At 41.4% G+C, this 16,705-nt stretch overlaps 3 protein-coding genes across 10 annotated transcripts in view; 2 read left to right on the forward strand and 1 right to left on the reverse strand.

The window, feature by feature from the left end:
• LOC125768875 (homeobox protein orthopedia) overlaps positions 1 to 7,609 on the forward strand; it is a 38,498-nt gene extending 30,889 nt beyond the window's left edge. For 3 of the 4 annotated variants that reach the window (XM_049437129.1, XM_049437131.1, XM_049437130.1), the window contains exons 4-8: positions 2,491 to 2,560; positions 2,641 to 2,775; positions 3,020 to 3,145; positions 4,842 to 5,071; positions 5,828 to 7,609. In XM_049437129.1, coding sequence (XP_049293086.1) covers positions 2,491 to 2,560; positions 2,641 to 2,775; positions 3,020 to 3,145; positions 4,842 to 5,071; positions 5,828 to 6,013 — 747 coding nt within the window. In that variant the 3' untranslated portion in view covers positions 6,014 to 7,609. The remainder of the gene's footprint in view (positions 1 to 2,490; positions 2,561 to 2,640; positions 2,776 to 3,019; positions 3,146 to 4,841; positions 5,072 to 5,827) is intronic. The other variant, XM_049437133.1, reaches the window with a different exon arrangement.
• A 504-nt stretch (positions 7,610 to 8,113) lies between these two features.
• On the forward strand, positions 8,114 to 16,370 carry LOC125768913 (charged multivesicular body protein 5). 5 transcript variants are annotated; one of them, XR_007418973.1, is made up of 4 exons: positions 8,114 to 8,324; positions 8,404 to 9,165; positions 13,353 to 13,539; positions 16,017 to 16,370. XR_007418973.1 is itself a non-coding variant. In XM_049437234.1 (2 exons), exons 1-2 carry the CDS (start codon positions 8,256 to 8,258, stop codon positions 9,010 to 9,012), a joined length of 678 nt encoding a protein of 225 aa, XP_049293191.1. In that variant the 5' UTR covers positions 8,114 to 8,255; the 3' UTR covers positions 9,013 to 9,293. The 5 variants fall into 5 exon arrangements, 1 of the variants encoding a protein (XP_049293191.1); XR_007418975.1 differs by lacking the exon at positions 13,353 to 13,539; XR_007418972.1 differs by lacking the exon at positions 16,017 to 16,370 and having other exon boundaries at positions 13,353 to 13,573.
• LOC125767459 (centrosomal protein cep290) lies at positions 9,174 to 16,568 on the reverse strand. Its single transcript, XM_049434064.1, has 11 exons — positions 16,398 to 16,568; positions 15,190 to 16,328; positions 14,953 to 15,108; positions 13,292 to 14,901; positions 13,078 to 13,231; positions 12,779 to 13,007; positions 12,486 to 12,711; positions 12,031 to 12,419; positions 10,542 to 11,975; positions 10,305 to 10,477; positions 9,174 to 9,939 (listed from the first exon to the last, which is right to left on the reverse strand). Exons 1-11 carry the CDS (start codon positions 16,566 to 16,568, stop codon positions 9,306 to 9,308), a joined length of 6,315 nt encoding a protein of 2,104 aa, XP_049290021.1. The 3' UTR covers positions 9,174 to 9,305.
• Positions 16,569 to 16,705: the final 137 nt, after the last annotated feature.

A 16,705-nucleotide genomic window follows, 5' to 3' on the forward strand; every position in this document is an offset into this window, starting at 1 on the left:
AAGTTTAACTTTCTTTTCTTTCAAAATTATGCGTATGTTTAAATTGCATATGTGATTATTTATAAATATTACTTCCCTAATTAGAAATCAATACGGAAGAAACTTGTATGGGAGTGAAAGTATGAAACCCCAAAACATTCTCTCACGATGCACTAAAATGTAAACGAGCGGACACTATTACGCAAACAATGCTGTACCTAGCCGATCCTTCTTGGCATATCCTTTCGGTTGTTGCCCAAACAAAGTCAACTTACAAAAATCAATGAAAAATCAACCACCACCATTAAATACCATTAAAACGCACACATTCGCACCGAGTTTGCCGTTCGTCCTTGCCATTATCCCTGTGTCATATTCCCTCTGGACATCAAGCCTTGGTTTGCCCTTCCGCTTCATTCCATCCGCCGTCTGCCAGGCAAGTCAATCAAAGCCGTGCACGCGGATGACTTTTCACGCCTGTGATGTGCCGTGTCTTACCCTCTCTCATTAGTTCCCACTCATTTCCATACCGGCCGAGTAACGAGGGTGAAAAATATGCATCATCAGGTACGAATCATACGATGAGACGGTGGTTTTCCATCCGTAACACTTAGATTTTAGTTATCTCTTTTTTTTTGTTTTGTTGGAAGCGTTTTATCCTGCCACATATCCGTTTTTTTCTGACGATCCTTCTTTTTTGATCGCATATGTTACAATTGAAATTAGGCAATTGTTGTTGGGGTAGTATTACCCTAAGTTCTATTTGATAGCAGGCATATTATACTCAGAAGGGAATTTAATTATGAACTTATGGATGGCTTTTTGGTAAAAAATAAAGTAAAACTGAAAGTCATTGTACTTAAAATCATAAAAAAGGGATTTGTTTGTTTAGTTATGCATTAAATTTAATGATTCATAATTTATAAAATTTAATGTAACAGTTATTGCTAAAATTGTTTCACACTATCCTCTTGTTTTATTTTTCTTTGTCGTGATAAACAATCAATTAATCAAATATCCTTAACCCCGATACACTACATTCATTAAGGAGTGTTTTGACTTAACATTACAAATTAATAAACCTATGTATCCATTGTTATTTGATTACGTATGATAACAAACTTTACAAACAAACGAACCTTTCCCTCGAATACCGATCGACGGTTACTAACTCACACACACACACCCAATGACTGGTCTGATTTGGCCCTAAAACGGGCTGTCATCGTTACACACAGTGTTGCGTGCGGTTAGCAAATACGGACTCATGAATTTATAATATGCAGTTTTCCCCCCTCGCATTCGATTAAAAAGTTGAATTAGTTTATCCTAACGGTCCGGGGTGGTTTTTCCCTCCTCACGATGTTCGACACACTTTCCAAAGGGCGGCAAATCTTTGCTAAATTTAGCGACTACATCCAAAAAGTGGCAAACATTCACCACAACAAACGAGTCAATGGCATCAGCCAGCATGGCGTATCGTTACATTGCGGCATAAGCATAACGCTTCGGCCAGAAGATGATCTCATTTGTGTTTGTTGCTTTGGTTCTTTCTCCATACTGTCGAAGCCATAAACCGGTATCATTATCATAGATCATTGTTTACCCACTGCACTTGTGAAGGCGAGCAACCTTCACCTAAAGTGGCTGTGTGAAAATTATGCTACTAAAAACTGGAGGAGGAAAAAAACACGCTCGTACCCATCCTAGAAAAGCGAATGTGGCGAGATTTGAGGCATTTTTTTTCGCGCGTTCCTGTGCGTCCTCTAATGTACATTGCAGCGTGTACCCAAGTGCACCTACAGAGACATTCGATACCATTTGGGCGGATTGTCACTCCTTAACATTTTTTTCCACCCCTTGTTTTGTATTCCCACACATTGCCTGGTGGAACTGGTTTGTGCGTTGTTTTCCCTTTCTTAACTTTAAACCGTAACCGAGGAGAATGGAAAAAAACTCTTAGCTACCCGTACCCTGCGTGCCATACCATTTTCTGCAATTTCATACATAATAACCATAATCGTAATGATAAACAACAGTGAATAATAAATAGCACGTGATTACCAACCGCGCGCGTTGATACGCGCAGGAGCACAATAACAGAGAAGAGAAAACAACTTCAAGCGAGACGCCGCAACAACAACCAAAAAAAAGAAGTGAAACACAAAAATGTTCCCACCCAACCTGGCCATCCCTGTGGCCACTCAATTTCATCAAGCCACAACACAATCACCAACACCAATCGACTGGTGTTATTTCCGTGCATTAAAAATGTCCTATGTAGGTTGGTCTGCGCCAAAAAAAAACTATTGTTCCCTGTCGGCGTTGCTGCCGGGGTCCACAACTATGTGGGTGGATTTTTCTTTCCACAATCTTACATTATTTTAACTGTTAATGAACTGTAGATTTGTAAAGCGATACTTAAAATTTATTAAAATCATATACTTTCCAATGACGTACTAAATTTTCACGCATTTTCTCCTTCTCTCTCTCGCTCTCTTTTGCACTCAGGTTTGGTTCCAAAATCGTCGTGCCAAGTGGAAAAAGCGAAAGAAGACTACGAATGTATTCCGCACGCCGGGTAAGGACAGGACACCTTTGTAAAAAAAAAACTCAAAACCAAAGTAATTTACGCACCAATTCCGTTCCTATGTTTCGCAGGAGCCCTATTACCCTCGCACGGATTGCCCCCGTTCGGGGCCAACATAACCAACATAGCGATGAGCGAAAGCTTATGCGGCACGTCAATGTTTGGGGGCGATCGATGGGGCGTTGGTGTTAATCCGATGACTGCCGGTAGGTACAAGTGGCTCGTTTGCCAAACCGAAACAGTTCCACTAATACGCGTGTACTAACATCAGTTTTAATATAAATTATTGTAACTTTTGAACAAAAGCAACTATCGTCCATTAAATGGTTCCCAATGTGTTTTTTTCCTTCTATTTTATGCACACATTTGCAATGGCTTAACACTTAACACACCACTAACCACACCTTGAATGCAACTAACCAATGGTTTATGGTACGGCGTCCGGTGCAGGATTCGGTCAGCTGAACCAATCATCCTCGCTTTCCTCATCGCTCAACACGGGGCTTAACACGGGCATTAACATATCGTCGGCGATGGGAGCCGGCGGGTATCATAATTATGGACTGAACGCGTTAGGTAATTAAACTAATAATATCCTTAATGTGGATCTTGTTTATCGTATTATTTATATTTGTATAATCCAAGTGAATTTGCTGTATGTAAAATCTTACGATATGAGGATTTTGTTTTGTTTCAAACTGTTTTTTTTATTAATTTTACATCCTTAAGGATTTCATTTAAATGAAATATAACATTTACAACGAATAAGCGAAAAAGCCACTATGGAAATGAACGAATGGATGTATGGTAATAATGTATGAAATAAAAATGGATTAAGCAATAAGATTCCTCGAAATGGACTTGAAGTTCTAAGGCTAAATATAAAAAGATTGACGCAATAGTTTAGTAGGTACATCATTAACAAAACTGACATAATGAATTGGGTTGTTAAGTTTAATTAGCATAACAACTAAAGCTAAATAAAATAGTGTCATAAAAAATTAGTGGCCGAAAATGTATGTAAATCTAATCGTTAAATTGTGGTTTTTATTTTTTTGTAAATTAATATTAACAAAAACTGACCATGAAGATTTCATCCACTATAATTCTAATTTTACTATTCAAGTCCTCTGACTTGTAGAATATTTTAGTATAATGGAAACACTGCAATAACTGGATTCATAGTTTTGTTAAGACCAGCAGTATAAAAGTTTCACTAGACATACTTCTACGATAGAAGTATGTCTAGTAGTGACACTACAACCTCAAGAGGTCTTGGCCTGCCATTTCTGGCTTTTCTTGATTTTAAACTACGTAGCAGGATAGTCAGTCCTGTGTCCGGATTCGGATAGGATTTACCCCAGTCTCGTAAATTCAGATAATTTATATATTTAATAATATTATTATCCTTACACTATCACTACTATTAACACTATTTGAACTACGCTTCACTACCGATTGCATACATTTAGGCGGATATATAGATTTTACAAGAACTGATTTCACATTTCACATTTTTCCTCATAATTCATCGTAAAATGTGAGCAACGTTTAGTTATAATACAATTTTCTTTTATCATATGTATGGTGCATATGTATAAATATATAGAACTAGTTGCACTGGTTTGTCTGTGGCTTTCCTAATTCCAAAACGCGCTTTGCAAGGTCATGTCGAAGAAAACCAACACTAAGGCGTATGTCAGCTCACATAAAACCTCACCTAATGGTCAAATAGAACATCGCCGAGAATGGGTACGACCCTACCCACCCGCTTACACCACTACACGCCTTGAACGGTGCGCTTTGGCAATGGTTCGTCACGACTTACTACTGCACGCACGGGCCCATCCGGTATGCCGAACCCATTAACACCTTTCCGGAGGTTGGGATAAGAAATGGACAGCAAAAAAAAGCGTATCGACACAAAATTATTCATGCTCGCAACACTCTAGCACCGAACGAAGCCTTGGCCACGAGGACGACTTAGGGTTGTTTTTTACCACCGGTCGCCGGTTTCGATCGTCTCATCGTGGGGCCTCGCAAGGTGTCGAATGAACAGAAATGACTGAAAAATGTTTTTCGGTTGCTGACGGAGATGTTTGTTTGTTCAAACTAAAAAAAAAGGAACTGTCCATGTCTGGGTTGTTTTTCAAGTGAATCCGTCCAGTCAACCATAACTCTGGGGCATTGAGGTGGTGCTAAAGGTGACCGTACAGTTCTGGCTTTGTTAAACATGAAAATCCGTTCCTTTTTTTCCTTTTCTTTGCACCAGGTGATACGATGATGTACCAACATTCGGTTGGTGGTGTAGGCTGCACGGGAGGCTCACCCACGTCCACCCCGCCCAACATCAATGCTTGCTCACCATCTACTCCACCCCTTACAAATAGTGGCCAGCAGCCGAATCAGCCTCAGCAGCAACAGCATCAGCAGCAGCAGCAACAACAGCAGCAGCAACAGCAAGGTGCCAGCCAGAACGATGCATCGGCCAATGGGGAAATGGTACGTTTACATTTTTCAGACCGGCGCTTAAAACCGTATTAATAAGTCTTGTGTGATTTATTTTTTTTTGTATGTTTTCTTATCTATTTGTTTTGTTTAATGTACTATAAAGTTCTTGTTCTTTCTTTGTTTTCTTAATTTTCTTTAAACATGTTTAAGACGTACGCCTTATGAATATTATACGTTAGCTCCTTGTGCACGTTATACATTGTTGAACACTTGTAAATTATTTTTAAATTTTTTATACTTTTTATAATCGTCAAACGCTTCATTTTTTCGCGGAGATATACAGTACGCCAGTATGTTTGAAAAAAAAAACAGTTTCTTCCATTTTCTCGAAGTTTAAGGTTTCTGGAACATTTTTTTAGCGCAATATATCAACAAATAACGATCTTTAATTTGCTATTTCCGAACACATTATTCTCAAAACAATTTTTTGCGGTTGTAAACCTAAAATTTCCCGGCGATTTGTGAATTGATTAACTTGAATATTTATTCACATATTCTTGACATATTTATATTCTTTATTTTATAGACAAAATACTGACAAATACTCAGCCAAAGATCACTATTTTAACTGTAAACGTCTTTTATTTAGTCATAAGAAAAAACTTTCAAACTTGGCAAAGCACAAACTGGAGCTTCGGAGCGATTGTTTGCTCCTAAATAATAAAATAATAATCAAAACATTATACAAGTAGCATAAATTATCTCTAATTGTACTAACTCATTCCGTTACCAATCTTTTACACAAAGCCCGGCCCCAACCAGCACGGTATCGGTAATTGTCAGAGCTTGTCCACCGGTACCCCGGACGGAGATGACGATGTTTGGCGAGGACACAGCATAGCGGCCCTACGACGCCGAGCGTCCGAATTGAATCAAACCATGCCCTCCTACTTGCATGCGCACAACTACGATCATCACAACTCGGTGTATTGACTGCAGCTGTTCAAATGAGCGGCCAAATTGCAACTTGCACAATGACTTGCAACAACACAGGCGCAAACCCAGCATGCCAGAGAGAAAAAGGCCTGGAGGGTGGCAGTATTTCGACACAAAATTCGAATACCGGAGCAGTATTACGGGAGCGGCAGGCAGGAAAGATACACAGATTCGGCGCTCCTGTGTTCACACTTTACGAAGCACATTGCTGGAAAGACGGAAGAGCACTGGTGGAACTTCATTTTATATGTGTTTTCCTTTTTTGTTGGAATAGTCTGTTACATTTGTCATTAAGATAGTTTGCCGTTTTCTATTTAGTTTCGTATCGTCTTAGGACGGGATCAACCACAACAATCCCGCACATGTAAATCAAATTCAATGTAAAGTTTAGTATCATATCATCGAGTAGCAAACGAGCAGGTCATCATCATTTTGGAAGCATGCATACTAAAAACGGAAAACAAACATTAAGAGCTCCACCTGAAATCGATGTATACGAGTGCAGCCCTGTGGTGATGCGGGGAACAGGATATACGCGCTTAGCTGATCGTCATTAATCCAAAACAAAATAAACACAATTCAATTGTAATGAACGTAACTTATTTGCATGCAACCTTAAGTGAAGCAGGATGATCGGCCCCAATTAGAGAGAAAGAGAGAGAGAGGGATCTAGAGCATTAATGCACATTAATACACTCCCTAGTGATCAAGTAAACTATCGAGCCTAAAAATAAAACGAGAAACATCAAGCGTTAAACCAATGTATACGAAACAATGCTCGGATGCCTGGACGAGCGTGTTGCAAAAAACAGGAACTATGATGCGTTTTTAGAAACTACGGAACACAAGAATGGAAAAATCCAAAATTTCAAGAGACTTGAGAACATGTATACGACTACACGGTTACGATTAGTAAACACTTTGCGCATAAGCCTAGATGCATGCAAAGTGCGAAGAAATTATATTATGAAAACTATATATAAAATTATATATATATACACACACACAACAACAACATACAGCAGTACATTTAATCGGTAAAGAATGCCTCGATCGCAATGTGCTACGCTGCGGAAATGTCAGAACAGGATGTAACAGTTGTCAAAAATCATACTACTAAAAAAACAATCCTAGTACGCAGCAAACGCAAAAAAACCAACCAAATGCACTCTATCGGAGACGCAACAATGCAACTTATTGTAAATAATCGCTTACATATTATAATTGTTTCTCTCATTCGTACTTGGATTGCCCATTCAAAAAGGAATCGTCCCGTGCTATCTGAAGCTGTGGCTACATTTGTACACCAACCGATGTTTGGCGTTTTGTAGTGATTCAGCTAGAAAAATGTCACCATTCGTTTGAAATCATTTAACTTCCCGGTTTGATTTGCGCGTGGAATAAACAATAACACAGTGCTTGTGCGATCCACCAAGCAAACTAGCCATGTTACTAGCACAGAACATTCAAGATGAAATGTCCGATTAGCAACAGCAGCAGCAAGATTGATGCCAAAAGGGTCAGAAAATATGTATGTTAGTAAAAGTAACTATAGTATTGATATCGAATAAAAAGAACATTCATTTGATTCAATCTAATCGTATACAGATATTGGTATCTTGAACACAGATCTGGTAAGTGCGGGGATTGTATTGAATTTTTTTTACTGGATGGGGCTTTTAGTTCCTCGCATTCTTAAAATATATAACACTGGGCTTAAATGATGCTCTCCCATTTAACATACTGAAACATACAAATATTTTTCAATAAAGTGTTTTCCCTTTTAACCATTTGAAAATGGAAGACTGGTTCCTTTTTTAATGATAATTAAATTGAAAACGGAAAAAATAAGCGTTTTACGCGATTATCAAAAGTCTTTTCGATCGAATTGGTGTTTCGATGTTCAGATTATTTCATGTAGGGATCATAAAGTTATTTTTCCAGATAACTTCCTAAACCTTTTCGTTCGAATTAACGTGCAAATTGAAATTCAATGTAGCTTGCTTCTAGCGTAGTATTTTCACCGGGATATTCACATGACAGCCGTATGACAGCTTGCACATCAATTGGTCGAACAGAAACCGTGCTATGATCGAACCTGCCATTTCCAGGCTTTGAAGTATACAAACAAACAACCTTCATTCGTGCCTCTTTTGTTGTGCGGAAAGACGAAAACGCGATACACGGTTAAAACTAATTCGTCAATCTTTTCTCTCTTCGTTCTACAAAGCAGTACAAAATGAACCGTTTATTCGGAAAATCGAAACCTAAAGAACCGGGCCCAAGCATCAGTGATTGTATCAGCGGTGTAAGAAGCTATGCATGCATTTATTTCAGGCGGATGACTCACCCTACCGTCTTTCCTTTTCACACCATCCATCATGCAGGTTGATGCACGGGCGGAGACAATCGAAGGCAAAATAAAGACGCTCGATAACGAACTGCGGAAGTATAAAGACCAAATGGCCAAGATGCGCGAAGGTCCGGCGAAGAACGCCGTCAAACAAAAGGCCATGCGTGTGCTGAAGCAACGCAAACAGTACGAGAGCCAGGTGGAAAATTTGCGGAACCAGTCATTCAACATGGAGCAGGCAAACTTTGCCCATCAAACGCTGAAGGATACTCAAGCGACGGTAGCCGCTATGAAGGATGGCATGAAGTCGATGAAGAAAGAGTTCAAGAAGATTAACATCGAGGAGATCGAAGACATACAGGACGATATGGCGGACATGCTGGAGCAGGCGGACGAAGTGCAGGAAGCGATGGGCCGAACGTACGGCATGCCGGAGCTGGATGATGACGAGCTGCAAGCTGAGCTGGATGCGCTCGGTGATGAGATCGCGCTCGATGACGATGCCAGCTATCTGGACGATGTAGTGAAAGCTCCAGAAGCCCCCGACAAGGAACCGGGAGCGGACAGTGTCACTAACAAGGATGGAATACTGGTTGACGAGTTCGGACTGCCAAAGATTCCTGCATCCGTCAAAACATCCTAAGCTTTTTGGCCTTACCAAGCTGCCTTTGGCACGTGATGCTTCCATATAAAAGATTCGTCTGTATATGGGCATCAGCAAGAAATTTATCTTTAATTTACAATTACACAATACAGCATCCCGCAATCGGTCCTTGGCAGCAGGCGGCACCAGTTAGTAAGTGATCAGTTTTGTTGACATGTATATTTTTTCACGATTTTAAATTGTTCTGTTTTACCCTACATTATTACTACTCTTACTAAACCGCAGCACGACCATAAATAGACGATTGATCTTGAACGAAACATCCTACTTCCTTACTCACTTATTTCATCTATAACGGGTACATTCTGCAAATCGGAACATTTACGCCGTAGCAGATCAATTTGCTCCTTCAGATACCGTTCCTTCGCCGCTGCACGTTGGAGAAGAATTTTCGCCTTTTCCAGCAGCTGACTTTTCTTCTCCAGCTTATCTTTTAGCGCTTCATCCGCAGCCGCCTCGTCACGATTCGTCCCGACCGCCGTCGATTCTCCACTGCATCGTACCTTACAACGGGTGCACGTAACGCTCGACAGAAGTTCTATTTCCACCTGTTGCACAGACACCTTGTTGAGAGCCTCCGTGAGATTTTGCTGTAGTTTTTCGTGCTCCCTCTTCAGTCGATCATACAGCTCCTTGGCAATCGTTTCATTCGGTGGGTTGCTATGCGATTCCGCATTAGCCGCACGTTCCCTATTGCGGTGTTCTTTAAGATGTTTGTTTTCGACTCGGAGCTTTTCGATCATGCGCTTCAGGGTGAGTACGGTTTGCTCTAGATTAGCGTTACGCTCGACTAGATCATTCTGACCGCTCCGTCGACTACATCGTACGCAAAGATTCTCGAAGTTGATAGACTCGGGACAACCGGCCGTTGCTTTAGCGATCTCTTCCTTTAGTGCGATAACGTACCTTACGAGAAAAAACACATAGTACGTGTATTAAAATTAAAGAAAACTTGTTCCGCTTTTGTAGGGCTTTAAATTACACAGATCCAAAAAAAAACAAACAAACAAACGAACAAGATAAACAACATTGAGTGATCAACGGCAGACCGCAAATAAAACCAGCTTGCGTGTTTCCCCAACGTGTGGGAATTCCCGCGTGATCGAACCGTACAACCGGTTGCGTATTAGGCATAAACATTTCAACAACTTAGTAAAGATTTGTTGTTGATAGTACATTTCTTAGCTTAACGACAAAGTTATGACGTGAAAATAATTAGCCTGTTTTAAAAGCATTTCTGCCAAATGTATAATTAAACGAATTAAACTTACTCTTCTAGATGTTTGATCTGTCGCTTCAATCGTTCAGATTCATCACTTTGTCGCAGCATGTCGTTGTCGAGCTGAAGCTGTAATGTCTTAGCTTCCAGACGCACATTCTGCGCTTCCATGTTGCATAGCTTCTCTTGCATCTTTTCCAGCTCATGCGCAACCGTATTGGAACCCTTTGCATACAAAAAAATGAAACGATAAATTCGAATATCAGCACCTGAAAGTGTAAATTCTCACCTTTCTATCCAGCTCCATAGCAATAATTCTTCGCTGTTGCGATTCGATCCGGCTCTTGAGCGCATCGATGATCTCTTTACTGTTTTGTGTGAACATTTGTGTCGTGGTCGTGGTGCTGGTATCCTCCGAAATCGTACTATCCGTGCTGCAGTACTGGTCAGGTGATCCCGAAGGTTGATACTTATTGTCCAGCAGTGTTGCACTAGCAGCAGTGTTCGCGCCCGTACCGCCACTACTTAACCGCGTGCGATCACGATCCATTCGAGCGATCGTCGTTTTGGCAGTGTTGAAGTGAACTTTTAACTTTTCCAACTCCACTTCCCGCTCCTTCAGCTGCACCTTTAACCGTTCCGCCATTTGCTGCCAACGTTTCTGTTTGTTCCACAGATCCAACTCGGCTGCCGTTTTTGCTCGCCGATTTTCGTTTATCACTGTCTGTTTCCGTAGCTCATCTTTCGTATCTAGTAGTTCGGTTTCCAGCAGCTGTACACGGCGCGCTAGTTGATCTTCCCGCGGAGTTGACATACGATCCGGTTTCATCGCAATGACGGGCCGCTTTATTAGTTGATTTTTCAGCGTTTTTACCAGATCACGCGATTGTTTCTCCCGCTGCTGTATGCTAACGATCTGCCTTTTCAGTGCTTCGATTTGTGTCTTCAGCACCCGATTGCTAGCCTCACTGCGATTCAAATCCGCACTCAACTGGGACACCTGTTCTGCAGAATGTAGCGAAGTATCATTCATAAAGCTGCGTTGATCTTCATGAAATTGTGACAGCGTTTCCGTGAGATCCTGTATGTGCCGATCCTTCTCTTCAAGCATTTCCTTTAGCTGTTCAATCTCCTGTGCGCTTGCGATCGTTTCAGTAAATTCGCGTAAATCTTTTGCTTCCTTAGTTAACCGATCGTTCAGCGATGCCAACTCAATGTCCTTTTCTCGCAGCAATTTTTCGCTCCTTTTCTCCCGACCATTCGCTTCTCGCAGCTGTAACTGCAGTCGCTTGTTTTCATTTTCCAGCTCCTGCACGTTACATTCCAGCATTTTCACCTGTACATGAAGATCTTGAATTTCGCGCTCTTTCTTTTCGTCAATTTCATAAATGTTTTCAATTAGTTTGTCCGTGTAAACCATTGCACCAGCTTCCGGCACGGTTACATCCTCTTCTATCGGTCTGGCCTTTTCCGGAACGCTTTCCTGTAGCGCTTTAAGGCGATTTATGTCACTGAGCTGGGTTGAGATATTGTCACACTCCTTCTGTTTATCGTAAAGTTTCTGCTCCAGGTCGTCGATCGTTTGCTTGAGGGTTCTTATTTGGGCCATATTTCCATCGTACACCTGCGAATGCTCGTTACGTTCCGATTTGAGCAACTCTTGGTACCTCGATAATGTTGTATCCTTTTCAAGTAGCAGATTCTGCAGCGAACCTATAGTAGACTAAGAAACACAATCACATTAACTTTCCGTCTTATGACTTGTTTTTTAAACTTACACTAAGAATACTGTCTTCCACGTGATCTTGCTTTGCAACGCTTGGTGATTGTGTTTGTTGCCTAAGCAAACCATCTTTCTCCTCCAGCGATTTCTCCAGCAGCCTTATTCTTCCCTGACACTCGGAGAGTCGACTTTCGGCTTCCAACAGAAGCGCACTTCTGGTGGAAGCTAACATCATTGCCTGTTTAAGCTGAGACTCGAGAGATTTTTGGGCTACGGTTTGAACAGGCTTGGCCGACTGTTCATCGTCTACCGCTATGGTTTGATTTCGTTCACTTCTATCGTCGTAATCGTTTATCGTATCACCGGATGAACTTCTTCTTGGCGGTGCTTCTCCAAATGTATCATCTATTATCGGAATCGTGTTAATACACTTGGAGGATGTTTCTGCAATTTTCCGAAAAGTTTCATTAAGCCAAAGCTTTTGTTTTGATCGACTATTCTACCGCTTACCAACAGCTACTTGCACCGCTTTATCAAAGTATTTATCCTGATCCTTGCGCAATCGTTGGGCTGCTGCTTCTTCGCCAAACAACAGCTCGAGCGTGTCCCAGTGTCTCGTGCTGTCTATTTCATTCAACCGTAGCTGTTTATTTTCCCGCTGCAACTGATCGGCCTGTTCCTGGCATAGTATCAACTGTCTAGTCAAATACTCACTTTGACTTTCGAACTTAATTAACTGAAATTAGGAAAAAGATCGCTGATCAATAATATTACATTTACGCTCATCGAGTTAAACTACTTACATTGATTTTGTCCTGTATATGATTCCCTTCTATATTTTCCTTTAATTTCGCAAATATTCGCTCGTATTCTTCATCCCGAATTTGATTCTGTTGTTTCCGTTGCTGCTCTGCTAAACTTTCACGCAATTCCATTACTTGTGTGTACATCTTAATGAACTCCGGAATTGCAAACGTCGGTAGATAGGTGTGGTTACTCGTCGTCAGGCGCTGCAAGCTTTTTTTCAAATACCTACAGAAAAATGTTGAAATGTACAGAAATAGTTAAACATAATTTTTAAAGCAATTCCCTATATACGTACCTTATCTTGAGCTTGTTGTCTTTCTGTTGGGTACCAATTTCTTGTTCTTGTTGCTCGTATCGTTGCTTAAGGTTATCATGTTCTTCCATTTTTTGCAACAGTTTTTGCTTCATTTTGTTATTCTCCAGTTTTAAATTTTCTTCCTGCTCACGTACTGCAACGGGGATATTATGTTAACTTCATTTCAACACAATAATCATTATCTTTTACTTACCGAGCTCTAGTTCTTTGTTTGCGCGAGCTAATAAATACTTTTCATTTGATTCACTTTGCAGATCAACAACCAGATGGCGAAGGCTTACTTCTTCCTCTGAATACTTTGAAATAAGGGACTGTTGCGATCGGATTTGATCGTTGGACACTTTTAACAGCTCCTCTAGATGACCATTTTTGACCAGTTCACGATTTAATTCACGCTCCAACTCATTCAAACGATCCTTCATACGCCTGTACTCTTCCTTGGTAATAAACTCTACCGTCAAATTGTTATCCACTATGCTCAATTGGTTTAATTTGCTATAATCTATGTCGGGCAATTGATCCTTGTCCACCACTTGCATGTTCTTCAAAAATATGTTATAAATATTTGTCGCCTCAAATTTCATGCGCACCAGTTCGCTCTCCAACTTCTCGATCAGATCGCTATCGATCGAGTCGAACGAATCCTGCTTGTTAGTATCACTCGCTTGCGTTTGTTTCAGCTCGGTACTTTTCCTTGCCAGTTCCAACCGTAGATCGTGCAGCAAATTTAAATGTTCACTCTTGATCTGGCGCAAAGAGTTGTGCAGGTTGTCGTTGTCCGCTTTTAAGAAATCCACCTTTCGCTGTAACGTACAAACGCCCGATTCAATATCCTTTAATCGATCGACCGTTTGAACAAGCAGTCGATCCTTTTCACTCTCAGAAGCGCGGGTAATGTGTAGCAGTTCGTTGTACAGCTTTTGCGTTACGTGCAATTCGTCCTGCACCACCAGCAGACGCTCATTTTCCTTTCGAAGCTGTTCGTTTTTTTCCATCAGACGATCGATTTCCACCGCTTTCAGCAAAACCTGTTCACTAAAATCTAGCTGCTCCGGTTCCAGTCGATCGAGGGATTCCGAATTATCATCCTCGTTGCAAACATTACCAGAATCGTTCACACTCTCCGTCGACTGGACGCTCTTGCTTTTCCGTCCACTTGCATCCGGATCCACTATGGTCAAACGTTCCTTCAATAGCATATCCCGCTCTCGAGCTGCCAGTAAATCGTTCGGTAATCGCATACCGCTATGCCAGCCGGACATCGGTCGCACACTAAGCACGTTTAGCAACTTCTCTAACGTATCCTTATCGATCGTAAGCTGATCCGACATTGCATCATACTCACGAAGTTTTTCTAAAATTTCATGCATTCCATCACGCAGATTCTCGTTCTCCTCCATTACCGTAAGGTATTGTTTTTCCAACTCCACGATACGATGATAGTTATTGGAATCGTCGTTGCTATTAGTGTGTGCCGCATCGTTCGTGCCTTCATCGTCAAAATTCATTTTCAACTGTCCAACGCACTTGTCACAGTAATTGAAGCTGTGCCGAAATATGCACGCCTTGCAGTGTTTCATACTATCTTGCACGTTGTACTGTTTCAAGCATTTCTCACAAAACTTTACAGCATGTACGTCAGTGATCGAGGAAATTATACCGTGTTCTTCTGCCATACTATGACCAGAAGGAGATGATGGTGTTGGTTTATCACCAACCGGCTCGTTGCTATTTTCTTTTGCTTTTCTATTTGTATCCTGCGCTAATGTAGCCAACTTTCGTCTGAAAAACGGATTGCCATTTTAAAAAAGAAAATTATTATAAGATAAAGTAAACCTGAAAGCAAACATTTACTTGAGGTCATTTTTTTCCAACTTTAACTGCAATCGCATCTCTTCCGAAGCACGAAGCTTTAGTGCTAAACGCTCATTCACTTTAGAGATCTTTTTCTGTTTCGCCAGTATAGAACTCGTTGCGACAACTTCATCATCATCTATGCCTAACCGTTTTCTGAAAGAAAAAACAAAGAAGTATTTTTTACTGAACATGTTAAATATGGTGTGTCCAAGTATCCAAAAATATTCTTCATACCGTAGCACACTATTTTCGATAGCGATCTCGTTGGCCAGATTGATCTCCGCAATCAGCTGACGAATTTGTTTGTCCCGGGAATTTACCCTCTCCTGCAAGCGATTCACTTTCTTCAGTGCAGTGGCCAGCCCTTCTTCACCATTTTCGTACCGTCTTAGTGCTTCTATTGCTTCTACAGCTTGGCGTGATTTCAACCGATTATCCTCCTCAACGTCAGCCAGAATATCCTGCATTTCGCGACACCGCCCACTAACCTTCTCCAGCTGCATCCGATACTCTTGGCAGCAATGGCTTTCCTGATGCTTTTCCTGTCCCGCTCGCTCTTTCTCCTCGCTGATCCGGTTCATCACTTCCGTCGAACGGTGGATTTCTTTCGAAAGCGTCAAAATCTTTTGCTCCAAATCGACAATTATTTCATCCTTCTCCTCGAGCCGTTCCATCATTAGTTTGTACTCTCGTCGTTCAGCCTCTATATCTATGCCCGGGAACTGGCTCAACAGATCATCGTACCGATCCTGTAACTCATTCAGCTGCTTCTCGCGCAGATCAAATTGATCCTCCCATTCGGCAACCTGGTCCGCATGTAGCTTACTGGTCTTACTAAGCTCCTCCAGCAAGTGTTCCTTTTCGTCACAAATATTCATTAGCTCGCCTTCCATTAGTTGAAGCTTTTCGTTCAGCTTCCCGTTCAATTCTTGCTGGTCTTTCGAACGCAATTGCAGTTCTTCAAACTGATGTGTCAGGGCCGTTATGTTAAGCGTCGCATCGTTTAAGCTCACTTGCAACCCATTGATGGTATCGACCTGAAAGCTGTTTCTTTTTTCCAGATCATCAATATCGCGAAGTAACCGCTTGATGTGCTTATTCTTCATACTGATATTGTTATAAAGCTCCTGCTGCCTTTCGATCTCCGACAAAGCATCGGGCGAATCTTCACCCTCACTGCCACCGCCGACATGGAGTCCTTCGGCAAGCTTTGCCTGCAGCTTGGTGTTCTCTTCCGTCACGTCCTTCAGCTTCGTTCGAAGGGTGTGGCGTTCCAGCTCCAGCTTTTCGATGGTTCTTTTCCATTCCTTCAGCCGCTCCTGACTTCCGAAATCATCTTTACCTTCCACTAGCGTCTGTTTTAACTGTCTCACCTAAAAGATAAAAACGCAATAAAAATGTTACTGTAACAGAAATATTAGGTGACCAAAGGGTCACGCTACCTGTTCATTCCGGAAACGCAACGCCACTTGTGCCAAACGGAACAATTTCTTGCTACTTTTGCTGTCCAGCTTAATGTCGGTGGACAAATTGGCGATTTCCAGCGCTGCGCCATCTTTGCGGACGTCATCTAAATTATGCGGTGACAACGACAAAAGATGCTTCCAATCCATTTTTGGAGTAAAACTATCCCTCTGGCACGCTCAACCTTGAACCGGAAACTAAGCAAATTCGTATAGCTTTTGTGAGCAATGCATTTGTTTTTGTTTGCGTTGCCATGGAAACAGATCGTTGCTACAACTAACAGTCA

This window comes from Anopheles funestus, chromosome 3RL (genome assembly GCF_943734845.2).
Source record: "Anopheles funestus chromosome 3RL, idAnoFuneDA-416_04, whole genome shotgun sequence".
NCBI lineage: Eukaryota > Metazoa > Arthropoda > Insecta > Diptera > Culicidae > Anopheles > Anopheles funestus.

Bases quoted from the DNA above. Each gene is read 5' to 3' on its own strand.
- LOC125767459 (XM_049434064.1), bottom strand. From the start codon at position 16,568: ATGGATTGGAAGCATCTTTTGTCGTTGTCACCGCATAATTTAGATGAC. The intron at 10,478-10,541 runs GTGAGAATTTAC...TTGTATGCAAAG, and splicing joins CTATGGAGCTGGATAGAAAG to GGTTCCAATACGGTTGCGCA. The intron at 9,940-10,304 runs GTAAGTTTAATT...TTTTCTCGTAAG, and splicing joins CAGATCAAACATCTAGAAGA to GTACGTTATCGCACTAAAGG.
- LOC125768913 (XM_049437234.1), top strand. From the start codon at position 8,256: ATGAACCGTTTATTCGGAAAATCGAAACCTAAAGAACCGGGCCCAAGC. The intron at 8,325-8,403 runs GTAAGAAGCTAT...TCCATCATGCAG, and splicing joins TCAGTGATTGTATCAGCGGT to GTTGATGCACGGGCGGAGAC.